At 37.9% G+C, this 20,265-nt stretch overlaps 1 protein-coding gene across 5 annotated transcripts in view; it reads right to left on the bottom strand.

Annotated features, from left to right (window-relative positions):
• Positions 1-20,265, bottom strand: part of PIBF1 (progesterone immunomodulatory binding factor 1) — a 222,445-nt gene that overhangs the window by 184,912 nt on the left and 17,268 nt on the right. For all 5 annotated transcript variants that reach the window (XM_043891786.1, XM_043891787.1, XM_043891788.1 and 2 more), the window contains one exon: positions 16,266-16,385. In XM_043891786.1, the coding sequence (XP_043747721.1) occupies positions 16,266-16,385 (120 nt within the window). The remainder of the gene's footprint in view (positions 1-16,265; positions 16,386-20,265) is intronic.

Here is a 20,265-nt window from a genome sequence, read left to right as displayed (position 1 = left end):
AGAAAAGAATGGCAACCTACAAGTCAAAATAAATCTTTAATAAATGAAGTGATCTCTTGCCTGGGGAGAGAGAGAGTGGCTAAGAGAAGCAGAAATGGAATATAGCTATTCTGAGAACATGAGAATTCACTCCTCAGAACTCTTACAAGTTTCACATTGCCTATAACCTACTCCCAGCAAGTAAATATTGAAAAGAAGAAGAAACCTAATTAATCTTTGATTGTTAAAGACTGTTCCTTTAAGAAACAACCATCTGTTTGCTGCCAGAGACTACTACTTGTTGTTAAGATCCTCAAGAAATACAATCTTTTTCAAAAAAATTTAGACTTCTTCTTTAAAGTCTTAGGGAAAAAAAAAAAAAAGACAAAACTGAAGTATTAAAAGTAAGCTAAAAAAAAACATGAAAATTTCGATATATTACATGATAGTTTTCAATATCTTTTCAACAAATGTAAGCTCAAACAAAAGTTTAAGCTTTTCTAAAGGGAAAAATTTGGGCTTCCAAGGGGGTTCACTGGTAAAGAATCTGCCTGCCAATGCAGGAAACCCAAGATATATGGGTTTGACACCTGAGTCGGGAAGATACTCTGTAGTAGGAAATGGCAAACCACTCCAGTATTCTTGCCTAGAAAATTCCATAAAGAGAGGAGCCTGGCAGACTACAGACCATGGAGTCACTAAGAATTATTTATATAAATTTTTTTGTGCACATTTAAACTGTTGAAGTATTTAAAATAACTATGATAATTTACCAGTAAAGCAAAGGTGACTTTCTTTTGCCATTAATAAGTCACCTGTTGTTGAACCATACATCCTTACTTGCTCAGACATGACTGAGCGATTGATATATATTGTTGAACTATCATACATACTAGTTAAAGAGAAGGAAATTTCATATTTTTGATCTCTTTCTTCCTTCTCTTTGACATACCATCTGCATCCTCAGGTAACTCATATCAAATAGCATGCATCTTTCCCTCTTCTTCTCTATATTCATATACTCATGAAAAGAACACAAATGGGAAGATAGGTACCTTGGGTAAATCCTAAAAGAACTGATATTCTCTAATTCTTTCTTGTCAATGACTGCAGAAAATTCCAGTGTACACTGTACATTGTTTATGTAACCATTTTCTTGTTGTTTTATTGACTAGAATTTATTGTTTCCTGTCCTTCCTTTCCCCTTCCAGCACCTGCTGTAGCAAACCTCCCTGTGCACACAGTCTTACATGTTAGTATTTCACTCCATGGGACAAGGTTTGAGCACCACTGGGATTGTTGTGCTGAGGAATGCTTTTCATTTTAACTGCTGTTGTCAAGATATCTTTCCAAGAGACTACAGCAGTTCACTTTTCTACCAGCAATGTTTGTATCTTTTCTCTTACATCTACATAGATATTAGACCTTTTCCATTTTTGCCAACCTGAGTTCTCACTGTTATTTTAATTGTATAATATTTCCCAAAATGCTAGTTAGTTTGAGCACCTGGACATTTGGATCTGCACTTTTTGTGAAATGTCTATTTACAATTTTTCTCCATTTTTCCATTGGGCTGTCTTTTTCGTGTTAATTTCTAAGAGCTTTAAACAGTGCTGATACTAACTCTGGATCACCTACATTACAATTTTTGTACCAAAATGTGTCTTTTAAATATTAAACTTTGCCTGTGGCTTCCTTTTTGTTTTTTTCTTTTAAAGCTTTTTGTTTCTCTGTCTTGGCTAAGACTATTCCAATCTCTAGAACAACAGTGTCCAATAGAACTTTCTGCAATGATGACAATGTTCTACATCTGTACCATTCAATAGGCTAGTCATTAACCACCTGTGGCTAGTAAAACTGAGAACATGAATTTCAATTAAATAGCACCTGGTGGCCGTTACCACTACATTGGACAACTCAATCCAAAACTTAGCTACTCATAGTTCAATCCATGAAGGGGCACAGGCTGGAAGGCATCCTAACAATGAATAGTCTCAGGCCCCGACCCAGAACTACTCTGTCAGTTTTCATTTTAACAGGATCCCCGGGTGACTTGTATTTACATTAGAGTTTGAGAAGTACTGCTAATAGTCATATAAATTAGGAATTTTCAAGACTTTTCTGTGCCCTGGACCCCACTGGCAATCTGGTGAGCCTTGCGAACCCCTTCGGAGACTAAAGTTTCTAAAATCAAAAATTAAAATAATGCAGAATTACAAAGGAAACAAATTATAGCTGACCCTTGAATAACTAACAGGTTTGAACTATGCAGGTCCACTTACATGATGAAATTTTTCAATAATAAATACTACAGTACTACAGGATCTTTGGTTGGTTGAATCCACAAACCCAGAATTGCTGGTACAGAGGGCTAACTAGAAGGTCTATGCAGATTTTCACCCCATGTCATTCAAATATTAATTGCATACTGCAGTATTAACTGCATGCTGCAGTAAAACTACTGAAATATTTTTTAAAGTTATACATGTTCTTTTAAAAAATTGAGTCTTTTATTGTCTTTTTAAATACAGATGTATTTTTTGGCCGTGCTGGGTCTTTGTTGCTGTACTCAGGCTTTCCCTAGCTGCAGTGAGCGGGAGGTAATGTTCACTGTGGTGTACGGGCTTCTCTTGTTGCAAAGCACCAGGGCTTCAGTTGTTGGAGTTCACAACCTCTAGAGCGTGGGGTCAGCCGTCGTACCTCCCCAGGCTGAGCCGCTCTGTGGCACTTAGGATCTTCCAGACCACTAATCAGACCAGAGTCCCTTGCATTGCAAGGCAGGTTCTTAACCACTGGATCACTGGGGAAGCCCGACCTACGACGTTTTTTTCATTACTGCATTACAGATAAGATCTAGTGAGGAGGCTAACAACTACACTAGGGTTGGGATAGTGATGAGCCTAATCTCTAAAGATATTTGTGGTAACTAAACTGTGATAGGAAAATACCTGAATTCTAATGCTGACAGAGCGCTAGGCAGTGACAAACCTACTGTGGCATTTATATTTATAACTGAAGCTCTAAATTTCACTGAGAAGTGAAAGTAATGTTTTTCCCATTCCACCTAAAGGGACATGGACCCTGATTTAAGAACTGGCATGATTGTTGAAGTAATGGCTTAGGTTTCCTTCTAAAAATTTTAATCCAACTAGAATTAATACATGTATGGTATAAAACGTGACAATCAACTTTTTTTTTAACAGTTGAGTATCATCCACTTGTGCTAGGACCCTTATACTAAAAAAACATTCTTTCTCAACTGAATTGAACTATAACTATTGTGGTAAATCAGTTCAGTTCACTCACTCAGTTGTGTCTGACTCTTTGCGACCCCATGGACTGCAGCACGCTAGGCCTCCCGGTCCATCACCAACTCCTGGAGCTTACTCAAATTCATGTTCATCGAGTTGGTGATGCCATCCAACCATCTCATCTTCTGCCGTCCCCTTCTCCTTCTGCCTTCAATCTTTCCCAGCATCAGGGTCTCTTCCAATGAGTCAGTTCTTCGCATCAGGTGTCCAAAGTATTGGAGTTTCAGCTTCAGCATCAGTCCTTCCAATGAATATTTAGGACTGATTTCCTTTAGGATGGACTGGTTGGATCTCCTTGCAGTCCAACGGGCTCTCAAGAGTCTTCTCCAACGCTACAGTTCAAAAGCATCAATTCTTCGGCACTCAGCTTTCTTTACAGTACAACTCTCACATCCATATATGACTATTGGAAAAACCATAGCTTCGACTAGACAGACGTTTGTTGGTAAATATTGTAGTAAATAATTAGATCTATTTCTATATTTTGTTCTACTGATATTTGTTTATATGTCAATATTACATTTAACTTTGAAGTATAAAGTGGGATCTTGGTAGTAACAGAATCTCAATGCCCCCTTCCTTACACATTTTTTCCATCACATTTTTCTTGGCAATTCCAGAACACTTACTTTTTCATTTAAGCTAAAATCACTTATCCAAGCCCAATCCTTGGACAGAATTATCTGTCTTCCACCAAAAAAATCAAACACAGAAAATCAGAAAATTCTTGGGATATAGAATAACTGAAGTTAATTAATGCATTAATATGGAAAAAATGCTACTTTTATGACTTTTTCTCCTAAGACATGGTGCTTCCAGGTTCAACAATACAGCTTAATAGTCCTCTTCATACAAGTCTACTATCTGCATCATGAGTTAATTATTTTCCCCCAAGTCCATCTCTACCAGTTATTTCTCTAAACCTAAAGAAATGCTATTGATCATTTATACATTTCTGCATTAAATTTAGGTGGTTTCTAGTAGAAAAAAAATTTTAATGTCCTTCCAAAATTTTACATGGATAGTTTTTCCTTCTTAGTGCATCTGCTAGGGCCCTCCAAGACCACGTTAGATAATAATAAGCAACACAAGTCTGTGTCTAGTTACTGACTTTTACAGAAAAAGTTCTATTGTTTTGCCATTTAGGATAAAGTATTTTGCTAACATTTTTTTTAAAGTAAATACTTAGTCTCTTTATTAGGAATGTTCACTGAATTTTATCATCTCTTCTCATTTAATGATACAATTAAATGGTTATTCATCTTTAACTTGCTGATGCAATGGTTTATCCTTTCTGTCCTAAAATATACTGTATCAGACATAAAGCACTATTTTTTTGATAAAATGCTAGAATTTATTTTTGAACATTTAGCAACTTTAGTAGTAAGTAAAAGTGGCTGATGGATTTGTTTTGTACCATCTTTCTCAGAGTTTTCCATCTTTTTCAGTGCTAGTTTGGTATAGTTTAATTATGTGCCTCCCAGCTGACAGAGTGGTAAAGAATCTGTCTGCCAGTGCAGGAGATGTGGGCTAGATCCTTGTGTAGGGAAGATCCCCTAGAGAAGGAAATGGCAACCCACTCCGGTACTCTTGCCTGAGAAATCCTATGGACAGAGGAGCCTGGCAGGCTTTAGTCCATGGGGTTGCAAACAGTCAAGACACAACTTAGCAACTAAACAACAACTGTTTAATCAACTGGAATCAGCGATCCTTATAGAAATCAACTGACCCTATCAGGGCAATATATTTGTGATCTGGAGTATGCGCTCTAAGTCACTTCAGTTGTGTCCATCTCTTCATGATCCTATAGACTGTAGCCTGCCAGGCTTCTCTGTCCATAGGATTCTCAGGCAAGAATACTGGAGTGGGTTGCCAAGCCCTTCTCCAGGGGTTCTTCCTGACCCAGGGATTGAATCTGCATCTTTTATTTCTCCTGCATGGCAGGCAGGTTCTTTACTGCCAGTCTCACCTGGGAAAAACCTGGTAACTTCATCAATAATATACCTTTATTACTGTTTCCCTTGGACAGCAAGGAGATCAAAGCAGTCAATCCTAAAGGAAATCAACCCTGAATATTCACTGGAAGGACAGATGCTGAAGCTGAAGCTCCAATTCTGGCTACCTGATGTGAAGAGCCGACTCATTGGAAAAGTCCCTGATGCTGGGAAAGACTGAGGGCAGGAGGAGAAGTGGGCAACAGAGGATGAGATGGTTGGATGGCATCAGTGACTCAATGGACATGAGTTTGAGCAAACTCAGGGAGATGGTGAAGGAAGGGGAAGCCTGGCGTGCTGCATTCCAAGGGGTTGCAAAGAGTCAGACACAACTAGTGATGAAGAATTCACTGTGTAATACCTCTGTGGTAATTCTATTCAAGTTCTCCACTTCTACTTATTGTGGTAATCTACATTTTGTTGGGACATTTCTTTCAGCTTTTAAGACTGTCACCACAGAGCTACATGCAATATTAATTAATGTCCAATAATTCCAAATTCCTTATTTTTATTGTTCTTTTTTTTTCTAAAATGGACTACTATATGCTTTTATTTATCATCCTTCTCTTTAATTATAAAGGTAATTTAAGGCTACAGATTTTCCTCTGGCACAGCTTTAAATGTGTCCATAAGATTTTGATGTAAAATATTCTTGTTTTCACTGTTTTCTTATTTTTACTTACTCTATGATATAAAAAGTGTTTCTCTAGTGTATTACTTTTGACCTAAAAAAAAAGTTTCTTAATTTCCAAATTTATTTCCAGTCCCCTTTAAATGACCACTACTAAGTTAAAATAAAAATAGGAACTATTAAATCTGTCCTTAAAATTTATTCTTTTACTATGTGGCCAAGTATATACATGATAGTTTTGTAAACTTTTCATTGAATTTAATTAATTAATTAATTTACTGGCCGCCCTGTGTAGCTTATGGGAATCTTAGATTCCCTAGGAGGAATTAAACCCTAAGCACCGGACAGCCAGGGAATTCCCTTTATTGACATTAAAAAAAAAAAAATATATATATATCCCCTGGCCAAGGCATTTTAAACTCTATTATAACTAAATCAGAATTATTGATTGCCTCATTTCTTCTAGCCCTGACTCATTTTTATGTCTATAAGATATATTCAATTCAGAAGGAAGTACATTATAAACTTTCCTATCATTATTATACTTTTATTAATTTCTCCTTGTCTAAAACCCTTTTCTTTAATTATGCTTCTTGATTGTTGTTGTCGTTTAGTCGCTAAGTCTGTCTGACTCCTTGCAACCCCATGAACGGCAGTACTCCAGGCTTTCCTGTCCTTCACTATCCCACAGGATTTGCTCAAGCTCATGTCCATTGAGTCAATGATGCCTACCAACCATCTCATCCTCTGATATGTAGAAGTTTATGGCTAAAGTATTGGATCTTTAGCATCAGCATTAGTCCTTCCAATGAATATTCAGGGCTGATTTCCTTCAGGATTGACTGATTTGATCTGCTAGCTGTCCAAGGGACTCTCAAGAGTCTTCTCCAGCAACACAGTTCAAAAGCATCAATTCTTTGGTGCTAACCTTCTTTATGGTCCAGCTCTCACATCCATACATGACTACCGGAAAAACTACAGCTTTGACTATACAGACCTCTGTCGGCAAAGGGATGTCTCTGCTCTTTAATATCTTGTCTAGGTTTGCCATAGCTTTCCTTTCAAGAAGCAAGTGTCTTTTAATTTCATGGCTGCAGTCACTGTCCACAGTGATTTTGGAGCCCAAGAAAATAAAATCTGTCACTGCTTCCACTTTTTCCCCCTTCTATTTACCTTGAAGTGAGGGGACTAGATGCCATGATCTTAGTTTTTCGAATGCTGAGTTTTAAGCCAGCTTTTTCACTCTCCTCTTTCAACCCTCATCAAGAGGCTCTTTAGGGTCTCTTTACTTTCTGCCATTAAGTGGTATTATCTGCATGTTTGAAGTTATTGATATTTCTCCCAGCAATCTTGATTCCAGTTTGTGAGTCATCCAGCCTGGCATTTCTCATGACATATCCTGTATATAAGTTAAACAAGCAGAGTGACAATATTCAGGCTTATCGTACTCCTTTCCCAATTTTGAACCAGTCCATTGTTCCATATTCCATTCTAATTGCTGCTTCTTGACCTACATACAGGTTTCTTAGAAGATAGGTAAGGTGGTCTGGTATTCCCATCTCTTTAAGAATTTTTCACAGTTTGTTGTGATCTACACAGTTAAAGGCTTTAACGTAGTCAATGAAGCAGAACTAGATGTAACTCTTTTAAAATCTGTTTCCTCACAGAGCTACGTACAAAACAATCAGATGAAGGAGGCTTTTCTCTGATGACATCCTATTTTAAATTGCCTTCATTAAAAGCAATAGCTTAAATAGCTTTTCCATGAACTTTTCCCCTCTCATGAACTTTTGAGTCATTTATATTACTTGTAAAAAAATAAAACAGGTTTAAAAGCAAGCAACAACTTTTAGATGCACAGGTAAAAGATGAGCTTTAGAAACTCCAAAGTAGTAATACTACAGCGAATTAGATTCTGGGGTGTTATAAATACATTAAAAATATTAATTATGTTGAAAGTTAATGGAAGTAATAATACATAAAAAATTTAAATGTAATTAAGAATATAAAGTGTTTCTGTAACTCAATAAGTAAACAACAACAACAAAAGAGACTTGTGTTCACAGTCCATGAACTTGCCACCATAAAATCGTAGGCTGTTTATTAAAATTGAGATTCTCAGCTTCATCTCAAACCAAAATCAGAACTTATCAAAGCATCTAGGAAACTAAGTTTTAAGCAGCACTTATTCAACTTAAATGTAACATAGAGAGGGAAAACTACTACTGTTTACTAATGAATTTGTCAGATACTCTAAAATAATTATAACTGATGAGTATCATCATAGCATGTACCTAACAAAGGAATTTTAAATTCATCATTGGGCAAGATAAAAAAGAAACTTCAGAAAACAAATAGTTAAAACAATCCCTGAAATGAAAAAAAAACCTGAATAACAAGTATGTATCATTAATGAAATACTTCATTTTCATTCAAATAAAGACAGGATTATTCACGTATGAATACTTAAGATGAGCCTCAAGGTAATCTTGCAGTTTTCTCAACAAATGTAACTATGTTTCCTAAACAAGGAAGTTCTCTTGAACAAAACACTTTTGCTTCCTAGTTACCAAAGTTCTCATAAGAGAAAAATATTTCATCATTTCTTTATGAAACTTTGGGCTTCCCTGGTGGTTCAGTCATAAAGAATCTGCCTGCAAATGCAGGAGATGTGCATTCGATCCCTGGTCTGGGAAGATCCCTGGAGGAGGAAATAGCAACTCACTCCAGTATTCTTGCCTGGGACATCCCATGGACAGAGGAGCCTGGAGAGCTGTGGTCCATGGGATAGCTAGAGATTCAGACACAACTTTGGGACTAAATAACAACATGAAACTTAATGTCATGCACACAGACTCATTAATGCCCTATTAGTATTAACATTTATTTCTTTTGAAATGAAAGAAGCATGCTGAAAATAACTACAATAGCATAACAGCTGCAAATAGCTTAACTACATGAACTGGACCAGAATTCTGACCTGTTACAAAGAGATTTCATAAATAGAAAATAAAAGTACAGCACTTATGAAAACACTAAGTACTATACACAAGTTCACGTACCTAACAGCTCAAAATATGCTATAATTAGACTATGTTACTGACACTTACAGACTCTAAACTTGAAGCAAAAGATGAGCCTTATTTTCCAGTGTATCTACAATAGATATTATTTCCAAGTAACTAAAGATGTAGAAAAAATTACTGAAAGAAAATTCAAGAAATCTACTAAAATTGGTGACTTCTTTTTTAAAGGTCAAAAAATCACCTTCTATTACGCTTCTAAATCAGTTTTTCACCTCATATCTGCCATGAAGTAGCAGAATATATGAATAAAAGCGTAACTAACTGTGTACTTGCGAAGCTTTAACATCTCTGAATTTATCTGTTAGGTATAATTATGATATCAGGGCTAATAACTGAGACACCTTTGATCTGGCATATTATGCCAGAAAAGTTTGTTTCTTAAAAGTCTATCTCCCAGTTATAGATCAACTGAATTTTATTAGGAAGACACAGTATTTGATTGGTTTAAGGACACAGATTTGAAATAAGAAATATAAAGGAAAATAAGGTAACACAGTAAAGCTCTGGCAATGACAGGGTTTTTTTGAGTAGCCCAAAACTGATTACAGAAACCAATGGATATATGCTGCCACCATGTGGTAAAGAAAACTAAGACCATTTTGGAAAAGACAAACTTAATCCCACAGTCTTAGTAAAGCGGAAAGTTTGTTTCCCTGACTCCCAGCTACAAAACTCAGAGACATAACTAACAAATATCTTAGTTTCTCTTGGTACACATGGGACTGTCATGATCCTGTCTTTTTTGAGGCATTTATATTTGTCGACTGTTGCCTCCTCTTTTAAGTTTCTATTAATTTACTACTTGTTTTATGTTCTATTTTTTAAAGGTCAAAAAATCACATTCTACTACATTTCTAAATCAGTTTTTCACCTCATATCGGTGGGTTTTTCCAGCATGTCATGTATGGATGTGAGAGCTTCTTTATAGAAAGCTGAGTACCAAGAACTGATGCTGTTGAACTGCAGTGTTGGAGAAGCCTCTTGAGAGTCCCTTGGACTGCAAAGGAGATCCAACCAGTGAATCTTAGATCAGTCCTGAATATTCACTGGAAGGACTGATGCTGAAGCTGAAACTCCAATATTTGGCCACCTGATGTGAAGAACTCACTCACTGGAAAAGACCCTGATGCTGGGAAAGAGTGAAGGCAGGAGGAGAAAGGGACAACAGAGGATGAGATGGTTGGATGGCATCACCAACTCAACAGACATGAGCTTGAGTAGGCTCTGGGAGTTGGTGCTGGACAGGGAAGTCTGGCGTGCTGCAGTCCATGGGGTCACAAAGAGTCAGACACGACTGAGTGACTGAACTGAACTGTTGTATGAAATAACACTATCTTCTTATATTTGTCCTGAGTTTATCCTCTTGCAAGTCAATCCTCACCTAATGGAGATCCAACCCATCCATCCTAAAGGAGACCAGTCCTGGGTGTTCACTGGAAAGACTGATGTTGAAGCTGAAACTCCAGTACTTTGGCCAGCTCATGCGAAGAGTTGACTCATTGGAAAAGACCCTGATGCTGGGAGGGATTGGGGGCAGGAGGAGAAGGGGACGACAGTGGATGAGATGGCTAGATGGCATCACCGACTTGATGGACATGAGTTTGAGTAAACTCCAGGAGTTTGTGATGGACAGGGAAGCATCGCGTGCTGCGATTCACGGGGTCAAAAAGAGTTGGACACGACTGAGCGACTGAACTGAACTGAACTGAATGTGACTTCATGATTTTGTGATTTCTATGAACTTCAATCACATTTTCCCCAGCTGTTGGGGTTCATTTGATCCATCTTAATCTCTTATGTCCTCAGATAGTAAACTCGGTTGCCCAATTACCAGATTTTAGTTTCTAAACTCTGAACTTTATAGCTATATAAGGAATTCAGTAATTATTAATAAATAAGATGTGCAAACAACCAAAGTCACAATGTCCAAAACTGTACATTTTGTTCAATGTCTAGTGATGTATTTTATTTTACTTTTAATATTTTCTCTAATAATGCCTATGAGAAACCTAGACAGCATATTAAAAAGCAAAGACATCACTTTGTCAAGAAAAGTCTGTATAGTCAAAGCTATGGTTTTCCAGTAGTCATGTACAGATGTAAGAGTTGGACCATAAAGAAGGCTAAGTGCCAAAGAACTGATGCTTTCGAATTGTGGTGCTTGAGAGTCCTTTGGACTGCAAGGAAATCAAAACTAGCAATCTGAAAGGAGATCAACCCTGAATATTCATTGGAAGGACTGATACTGAAGATGAAGCTCTAGTATTTCGACCACCTGATGCAAAGAGCTGTCTCACTGGAAAAGACCTGATGCTGGGAAAGATTGCAAAAGGAGAAGAGGGCGGCAGATGATAAGATGGCTAGATAGCATCACAGACTCAGTGGACGTGAATGTGAGCAAACTCGGGGGGACAGTGAAGGACAGGAAAGCCTGGTGTGCTGCAGCCCATGAGGTCACAAAGAGCTGGACACTACTTAGCGACGGAACAACAACAAATAATGAATGCCTCATGAGTCATCACCCATGTCAGTACAAAGTTAAAAATGTTGAGAGAAAGACTCTCTAACAAAGCCAAGGTTCTTTTTCGAGAAAACAGTGGATTTCAAAGCCAAATATTTCACACGCACAGAATGTATTTTCTTTTTCTTCACTTGTGTTTCAGACAAGATTGTAAGATGGTTCCATTTCTGGTGATGAATCTGTAAGTTTCCATCTGACCAACCCTACTGGCAATACAATCTCATATTCTGGCAAAATATAAAACAACCACCTGAACACACAAGAAAGTGACGCAAATCAGGCAGATTCTGGAGGGATATAATCTACAAGAGGAAGAATGCAATAGCACTGGGTGAATTTCCTGGTGTCTCCTTTAAAAAAAAAAAAAAAGCCTTTTAGCTGGAAGGCAGACCTACCACGTGCCAAGTTAGATGACAAATGTATAAGAGAAAATCCTTCACCTTTCTAGCTTGAAGAACCAGAAAATAGAGTATGGACAACTCAGATGCTCTAAAGTGAGAAAGGAATTCTAGAGACAGAGAAGGGGAACTCTATTCTGTAGATAATCTCTGCCAAATATCTGGTTGACCTCTGAACAACATATATGTAGGACAGACCCAAGCAGTCCTACTTAGGCCAAAAAAAAAAAAAAAAACCTCAACTGAAATTTCAGGTGCTGCCCAAGAGACAGAGTATACAACTTGAGTATAAATCCATTAAATTCCTGCTACAACAAAAACATCAGTAACTGTCAAAATGCAGTCTATACAACACAGCAGTGGTACTGTTAAGATCTACATTTACTCTATGATTTAAATAAACAATTTAAAAAGTTACTTGACCTTTGAAGAAACAGGAAAATGTGACCCATTCTTAAAAGAAAAGACAATCAACAAAAACCAACTCTGAGGTGACCCAGATTTTGGAATTGGCAGGGAAAGATTTTCAACTAGAGGTTTTAACTATTCTCAGTGGTATAAAGAAAAATATGCTCATAATGAAAAAACAAATACCAGAGCAATAAAAACAATAATAAACAACAGAAATCTAGAAGTAAAAAATATCACTCTTAAATTTTACCTAAGAAAAAACAAAAATGTATGTCCACACAAAGCCAATGTTCAAAAGTCTGGAGCAGCTTCACTTATAATGTGTTCAAAGTGGAAATAACTCAAAAACCCATCAAGGGAGAATGAATATATCCATACAATTAAATATTCCCCAACAATATAAAGGAACTACTGATACATTAAAAAAAAAATCTGGCAATTTCTCATAAAATAAATATTACTGGTGGATGGACAGATTAAGATAAGTATAAGTTATCAGACAGAAATTTGGTGTTCCCTGTAAAATTTTTTCTAGTTATCTATAGCTTGAAAACTTTCATAATAAAACAGAAAAAAATTACACTCTCTAGGGCTGCTAATCAATTTTGAATGCGCTAATTTTGGGATCATAAGCTATGAGATGTATAAAAGCAAACACATGTTTACTTATCTTCTGAGATGGTCCTCCAATTTGCCTTACTGGTAAGAGTATTCTACCCCTCAAAAACTTTGCTGTCTGTAAATTTGAGAGCTTACTTTGAGCTTCCTTTCTAATATAATGTTTACTATTTGTTTCCCTGCGCTCCTTTTAAAATGTAATTTTCACAAGGCCGGAGATCTTTGCTTTATTCACTGAGGTACCCCTACATACCTATAACAATGCTTGGCACATAATAGATGTACAGTGAATATTTATTGACTGAATTTTATTATCATAATAATGACCATGTAAGTGAGGGAGGTGTTACATATTCTCATCCGTACTTTTATCATGGGGACTGAAGGGAGGAGTAAAGAAGACTCAGTTCTTTATCCAAGATCATCACACCATCATCAAACTGCAGAGCTGAAACTTAAACTAGTATCTATGAACTCCCCAAATATCAAAGCAGTAAATAATTTAACAAACTACCTCAAAAAATAAACCTCGACAAAATAGTGCCAAACAAAATTTCTTTTAACATTAAATAGTAACATTTATTCACTATACCCTTATTCAAAAAAAAGGTCCTTGCTGGTTTAACTTTTCATTTAAAAATATTCAGTCTAGGGACTTCCTTGGTGGTCCAGTGGTTAAGGCTCTGCACTTCCACTGCAGAGGGCACAGGTTCGATTCCCAGTCAGGGAACTAAATCCCACTAAGATCCCACATGGTGTAGCCAAAAAATAAAAATACAAAATACAAACAAAATAAAAATATTCATTCTATGTTTTCTTTGTATTGGGTAAGTATATCTGTAATAGGCCCTTGACAGAGCAGAAAATCTAACTTTAAGGGTGGTTTCAATACAAAAGCAATTCCATTATGTTTAAACCATATTCTCTGAGTTTCTAAGAACTTTTATTATAGAGATAAGGCATTATTAAACTGTTTTTTCCTGAACATGATTCAATTTTCCCTTTATAGTATGAAATTCAGGAAGAGTTTTAAGACATAGGATTATATGTTTAGCTGAAAGGTGGTAAAACTTTAAGAAGCAAACTCATAGATGGAAAGGTTCTGTGATGGTTAATTTTTTATGTCAACTTGGTTAGACCATGGTACCTAAATATTTTGTCAAACATTATTTTAGATGTTTCTGTGAAGGCATTTTTTTAAGCTGAGATTAACATTTAAACCAGTAGACTCTGAGGATGGCAGTTTACCTCCTATAATGTTGGGGGCCTCATCCAACCAGTTAAGGCCTTAGTAAAACTGAGACTGAATAAGAAGGAATTTTGTCAGCAGATAGTCTTTGGACTCAAACTTCAATCTTCTCTTGAATATCCAGGCTGCCAGCTTACGCTGTTAAGATTTGGGACTCGCCAAGCCTCTACAGGAGCTTCCCAGGTGGCGTTAGTGGTAAAGAACCCACCAGCCAACGCAGGAGATGTAAAAGACGTAGGTTCGATCCCTGGGTCTAGGAGATCCCCTGGAGGAGGGTGTGGCAACCCACTCCAGTATCCTTGCCTGGAGAATCCCATGGACAGAGGAGCCTGGTGGGCTGCAGTCCATAGGGGTGCAAAGAGTCGGACATGACTGAAGTGATTTAGCATACATGCACGTAAGTTTGCACATAGTTTGCTACAACTATGTGAGCAAATTTCTTAAAATATATCTCTATCCATAAATATTTATATGTCCTATTGGTTTTGTTTTTTCTGGAGAACCCAAAGATGTTCACAAATAAAACTGTTTCTGTGTTTAAGAATTATTAGTGCACTAAAAACACTCAGGGAACCTATGAATGAAACCAGTGTTAATTATCTATGCTTTCATGTCAATAAAACACTAAAGGTGTTAGTAAGGTTGAAACAAACTAAAATCTGGGATTTAATTACTGACCCTTGAGAGGAGAGAGACTTGCTTTACCACACAGTAAAAATATGATAATTTTAGAGATTCAGGACTTTTTGGTGGGGGGGGGGGGGGGTGGTCAAAGAATCTTTCATTCAGGAGAAATCACTTGTAGAATCCCCAAATGTCAAAAGTGATTTAAAAAAGAGGTGATTTGATAGAAACGAGGATAGAAAGCTCTTCCAGACTTCCTCTAAAATACAAGAAGTCCCTGATGGATGCTGAGGTACCATAACGTGCTGCAGAACCAAGTCTGAAAATCCGTCTGCCTTGTCCCGGACAGACCCTGGGCCACCGCCGCCACCACCCCGGCCATTTAACAGGGACGACAGGAAGTAAAGGACTTGCCCAAGGCTGCAAAATCAGTCAGAAGACAAACGGAGGCCTTCTGACTTTGTCCTTTATTATTGTGACTCTGGATGCAATTTTTTAAAATTAAGAGCTATCTTTCCAAATGTGCACAACAACGTGGCAGGTTAGCAGCAGGAATAAAACACCCACAGCAGACCCCCGAGGGCTCTCTGGAATCGCTCCTGGTGACTTCAGGGCTCCTACCAGGAGGAGGAGGCTGAGCCTTCATTTGCCTGCAACAGAGGCTCTACACTAACAACAGAAGTAGATCCCACCCAGCACTAATAGCGCAGCAAATCAGAGCATCAGAATATAAATTAAACTGCAATAATTTATTTCTGGAAAGTAGATCTTTCGTAAAAGTTGCCCTTGAAGTAGAACACAAAACAGCTATTTATATGCAAGTTTACTAAAAATCACATTTTCACTTTGAAACAGAAGTGTGGGCATGTCAATGAAATGAATGGAAAAATAAGATTATTTTCTCCGTTTGACAGAGCAGGAAACACTAAATGACTTGTTCAAGGTCACACAAAAAATGAGTGTCAAGATCTCATCTAAGGTATAACTCCACCTTACTAGAATTTGAACTCTGGAAGGGCAGACACTTGTATTCACCACTGTCAGCACCCGGCCTCACAGGGATGGATGCTAGTATCAGTGCACGTGCTCTGAACATGTATCAGGGGAAGTAACTGTATTTGATGAAGACACTAAATGACTAATAAATGGACCAGGCTCCCTTTTGTATCATCCACGAGGTGGATCTGTAATGAAGAATTGAGAATGAAATGAATTACAAGAACAAAATGCTCAGCTGGGGATTACAGGTCAGTATCATGGACGTACCCTATCAATCTTTAAGATGGCTATTTGCAGTCTCATCTCCTTCCCACTACTTGTGAAGAATCATAGCAGTCAGCATGCTCAAGTCCCATTTTTCTATCACTGACTTTCATATTCCTTATCACAAATCTTAAGACCTCCTTGGAGTCTCTTACCACCAGGGATCAAAATTAGACAAACCTCAGTCAGTTGTTTCAGTTGACTTTTGTTTGCACTTAATTCTTCTGCCAGGTCATTCTTCTTCACTTGTAGTTTGGAGATTTCCTTTCTTAATGGATTCACCAGTTCATAGAACCGAATCTTAAAAAAAAAAAAAAAGCAGTCATGAAACACAAATTACAATTAAAATTTGCTAATTAATAGCACTCTCAATTATCAATAATATGAATAAAAGTATTAAGGTAATAAAGGAAAGTGTTAAGGGGTTTCAGATTATACGCCTATACACTAATTTTGTTTAAAACTAAAACAAGGTGGTCTTTAATTGACCCTGACTACTAATACATTGAGTTCAATTTAGTCCCTTTAAGGCCGAGATTATCTATAAATCCCTGGCCCTGAAACAGTCTCTCTTTTCTCTCTTCTATCAACACTCTACTCCCTCCTTACTTCTCACCTCCTACTACAGCTCATTCTATACTATCAGCTTATTTCCTGAACACATCAAGTGTTCAAAAGCTTTGCTTTTGCTACTTCCGCTGATAGGAAAGCAAGCTCTTCCCCACATGTAAATGTATGGCTCATGCTTTCACTCCCTTCAGGTCTCTGATCAGATATGACCTTATCAGTAAAACCTTCCCTGACTCCCCTGATATATATATATATATATATATTTGGCCAGGCTACGCTGCTTGAGGGATTTTAGTTCCTCAATCAGGGATTGAACCCAGGCCTGTGGCAGTGAGAGCACGGAGTGCTAACACTAGACTGCAGGGAATCCCCTCGTCTAACCTGATTTAGCACAGTACCTTCACGGGCAGCAGTTCCGACTTTTCCCTCTGCTCTTTTCTCCATACCATTTATGACAAACACGCTACAGGTTTTAGTTTGCTGTGTGTGTTGCTCCACAGGAATGTAATCTCTGGGAGGACAGGAATATTTGTCTGGTCTGTACACTGCTCTGTCCCCAGTGCCTAAATACATACATATGCAAAGCCTTGGAAATAGGAAAGCCTCTATATTTCATAAATATAGAGAAGGAAATGGCAACCCACTCCAGTATTCTTGCCTGGAGAATCCCATGGAGAGAGGAGCCCTGTGGGCTACAGTCCACGGGGTCGCAAAGGGTTAGAACCGACTTAGCAACTAAACCACTACCACCATCCTAGGCTCTGGGTGAAGCTCTGCTTACTACCAATGTCGTGTAAGGGATAAATAATCAGGAGGTATCTTTCCTGTCACTATTCCCATTCAGTTCAGATTTCTCTTTCCACTCTCAATTCTCTCAGGGGAATTTGCCTGCCCTAACTTAGTAATGTGTTCCATCTGACAAGTTTCTACAAAACTAAGCTATCTGCAAATTAGGAGAGGGCAAGTAGGGACTAATTACTGTATAGTCATACAACCTGAAACTCCTTAATGCATTGCTGAGTTGCAGGAGTACCACATTTGGTAAGAGGCCAGTACTAAAGCTAGTACTGAACACAATGAATCTATGTATAATTAACTAATTAGGACAATACTGGCTAAAAACAAAAGATAAGAAAAAGAAGAAACCAGACAACAAAAACATGTATGACTGCCACTAATGGAATACTTTCCAGCTATGATGAATAAAGAGCCTCAGTGACAGCACTTGAGCTATATCATTGGTTTTGGACAGTACTGGGGGCAGAAAAATTTATGCTTGAGCTATTTAAATAAAAAGCTGGACAAACAAAACAGTACTCCATTTTATAGGAAATTATTAATCTGGAAATCTTATCCAAATGAGAACCAAGAGAGGCAATCACCACTCCAGCAAAAATAATAGATAACATTTATTATGTGTTTACTAAGTTCTAAGCACTGTTAAGCTTTCTACGTACATATTCACAATTAATCTTCACAATTACCTCAACAGAAAAGTGCTGTTATCATTTTTTTTACTTGAAGTAGTTGATTTACAATGCTCTGTTAGTTTCAGGTGTATAGGAAGATGATTCAGTTACACATAAATATATATATATATATATATATATATATACACTCTTTCTCAGATTCTTTTTCATCATAGATTATTATAAGGTATTGAATAAAGATGTTATTACTATGTTATTATTATTAAGCCTTTTACAGAGGAAAAACTTCAAGCCTCTTAGGGTGAAATGACTTCTCTGTATCACAAATTTGCAGTGTGTTTGTTACGTGTGTTCTTGGGACCCACACCCCATTGCTGCCACACTGAGACACTTTCAGGAAATCCACAAGATCAAAACTATTTGCCTAGTTCAGTTCAGTTCAGTCGCTCAGTCATGACGGACTCTTTGCGACCCCACGAACAGCAGCACGCCAGGCCTCTGTCCATCACCAACTCCCGGAGTCCACCCAAATCCATGTCCATTGAGTCAGTGATGCCATCCAACCATCTTATCCTCTGTCATCCCCTTCTCCTCCTGCCCTCAATCTTTCCAAGCATCAGGGTCTTTTCAAATGAGTCAGCTCTTTTCATCAGGTGGCCTAAGTATTGGAGATTCAGCTCCAGCATCAGTCCTTCCAGTGAACACCCAGGACTGACTCCTTTAGGATGGACTGGTTGGATCTCCTTGCAGTCCAAGGGACTTTCAAGAGTCTTCTCCAACACCACAGTTCAAAAGCATCAATTCTTCAGTGCTCAGCTTTCTCTATAGTCCAACTCTCACATCCATACATGACCACTGGAAAAACCACAGCCTTGACTAGATGGACCTTTGTTGACAAAGTAATGTCTCTGCTTTTTCTTTTTTTATTTTATTTTTTTGTCTCTGCTATAATTTTCTTCCAAGGAGTAAGAGTCTTTTAATTTCATGGCTGCAATCACCATCTGCAGTGATTTTGGAGCCCAGAAAAATAAAGTTATCCACTGTTTCCCCATCTATTTGCCATGAAGTGATGGGACCAGATGCCATGACCTTAGTTTTCAGAATGTTGAGCTTTAAGCCAACTTGTTCACGCTTCTCTTTCACTTTCAACAAGAGGCTCTTTAGTTCCTCTTCACTTTCTGCCATAAGGGTGGTGTCGTCCTCATATCTGAGGTTATTGATATTTCTCCCTGCAAACTTGATTCCAGCTTGTGCTTCCTCCAGCCCACTGTTTCTCATGATGTACTCTGCATATAAGTTAAATAAGCAGGGTGACAATATACAGCCTTGACGTATTCCTTTTCCTATTTGGAACAGTCTTTTGATCCATGTCCAGTTCTAACTGTTGCTTCCTGACCTGCACACAGATTTCTCTGGAGGCAGGTAAGGTGGTCTGGTATTCCCATCTCTTGAAGAATTTTACACAGTTTATTGCGATCCACACAGTCAAAGGCTTTGTCAATAAAGCAGAAATAGATGTTTTTCCGGAACTCTCTTGCTTTTTCGATGATCCAGAGGATGTTGGCAATTTGATCTCTGGTTCCTCTGCCTTTTCTAAAACCAGCTTGAACATCTGGAAGTTCACGATTCACGTATTGCTGAAGCCTGGGTTGGAGAACTTTGAGCATTACTTTACTAGCGTGTGAGATGAGTGTGACTGTGTGGTAGTTTGAGCATTCGTTGGGATTGCCTTTCTCTGGGATTGGAATGAAAACTGACTTTTTCCATTCTCGTGGCCACTGCTGAGGTTTCCCAATTTGCTCGCATATTGAGTGCAACACTTTCAGAGCATCATCTTTTAGGATGTGAAATAGTTTAATTGGAATTCCATCACCTCCAATAGTTTTTTTCTTAGTGATGCTTCTTAAGGCTCACTTGACTTCGCATTCCAGGATGTCTGGCTCTAGTTGAGTGATCATACCATTGTGATTATCTGGGTCATGAAGATGTTTTTTGTATAGTTCTTCTGTGTATTCTTGCGACGTCTTCTTAATACCTCCTGTTTCTCTTAGGTCCACAGCATTTCTGTCCTTTATTGAGCCCATCTTTGCATGGAATGTTCCCTTGGTATCGCTAATTTTCATGAAGAGATCTCTAGTCTCTATTGCTTCCCTCTATTTCTTTGCACTGATCACTGAGGA

The sequence above is a fragment of the Cervus elaphus genome, chromosome 30 (assembly GCF_910594005.1).
Source record: "Cervus elaphus chromosome 30, mCerEla1.1, whole genome shotgun sequence".
Taxonomy (NCBI): domain Eukaryota; kingdom Metazoa; phylum Chordata; class Mammalia; order Artiodactyla; family Cervidae; genus Cervus; species Cervus elaphus.
The sequence above is the reverse complement of the archived record's forward strand: the minus strand, read 5'-3'. Positions and strand labels throughout refer to the sequence as shown.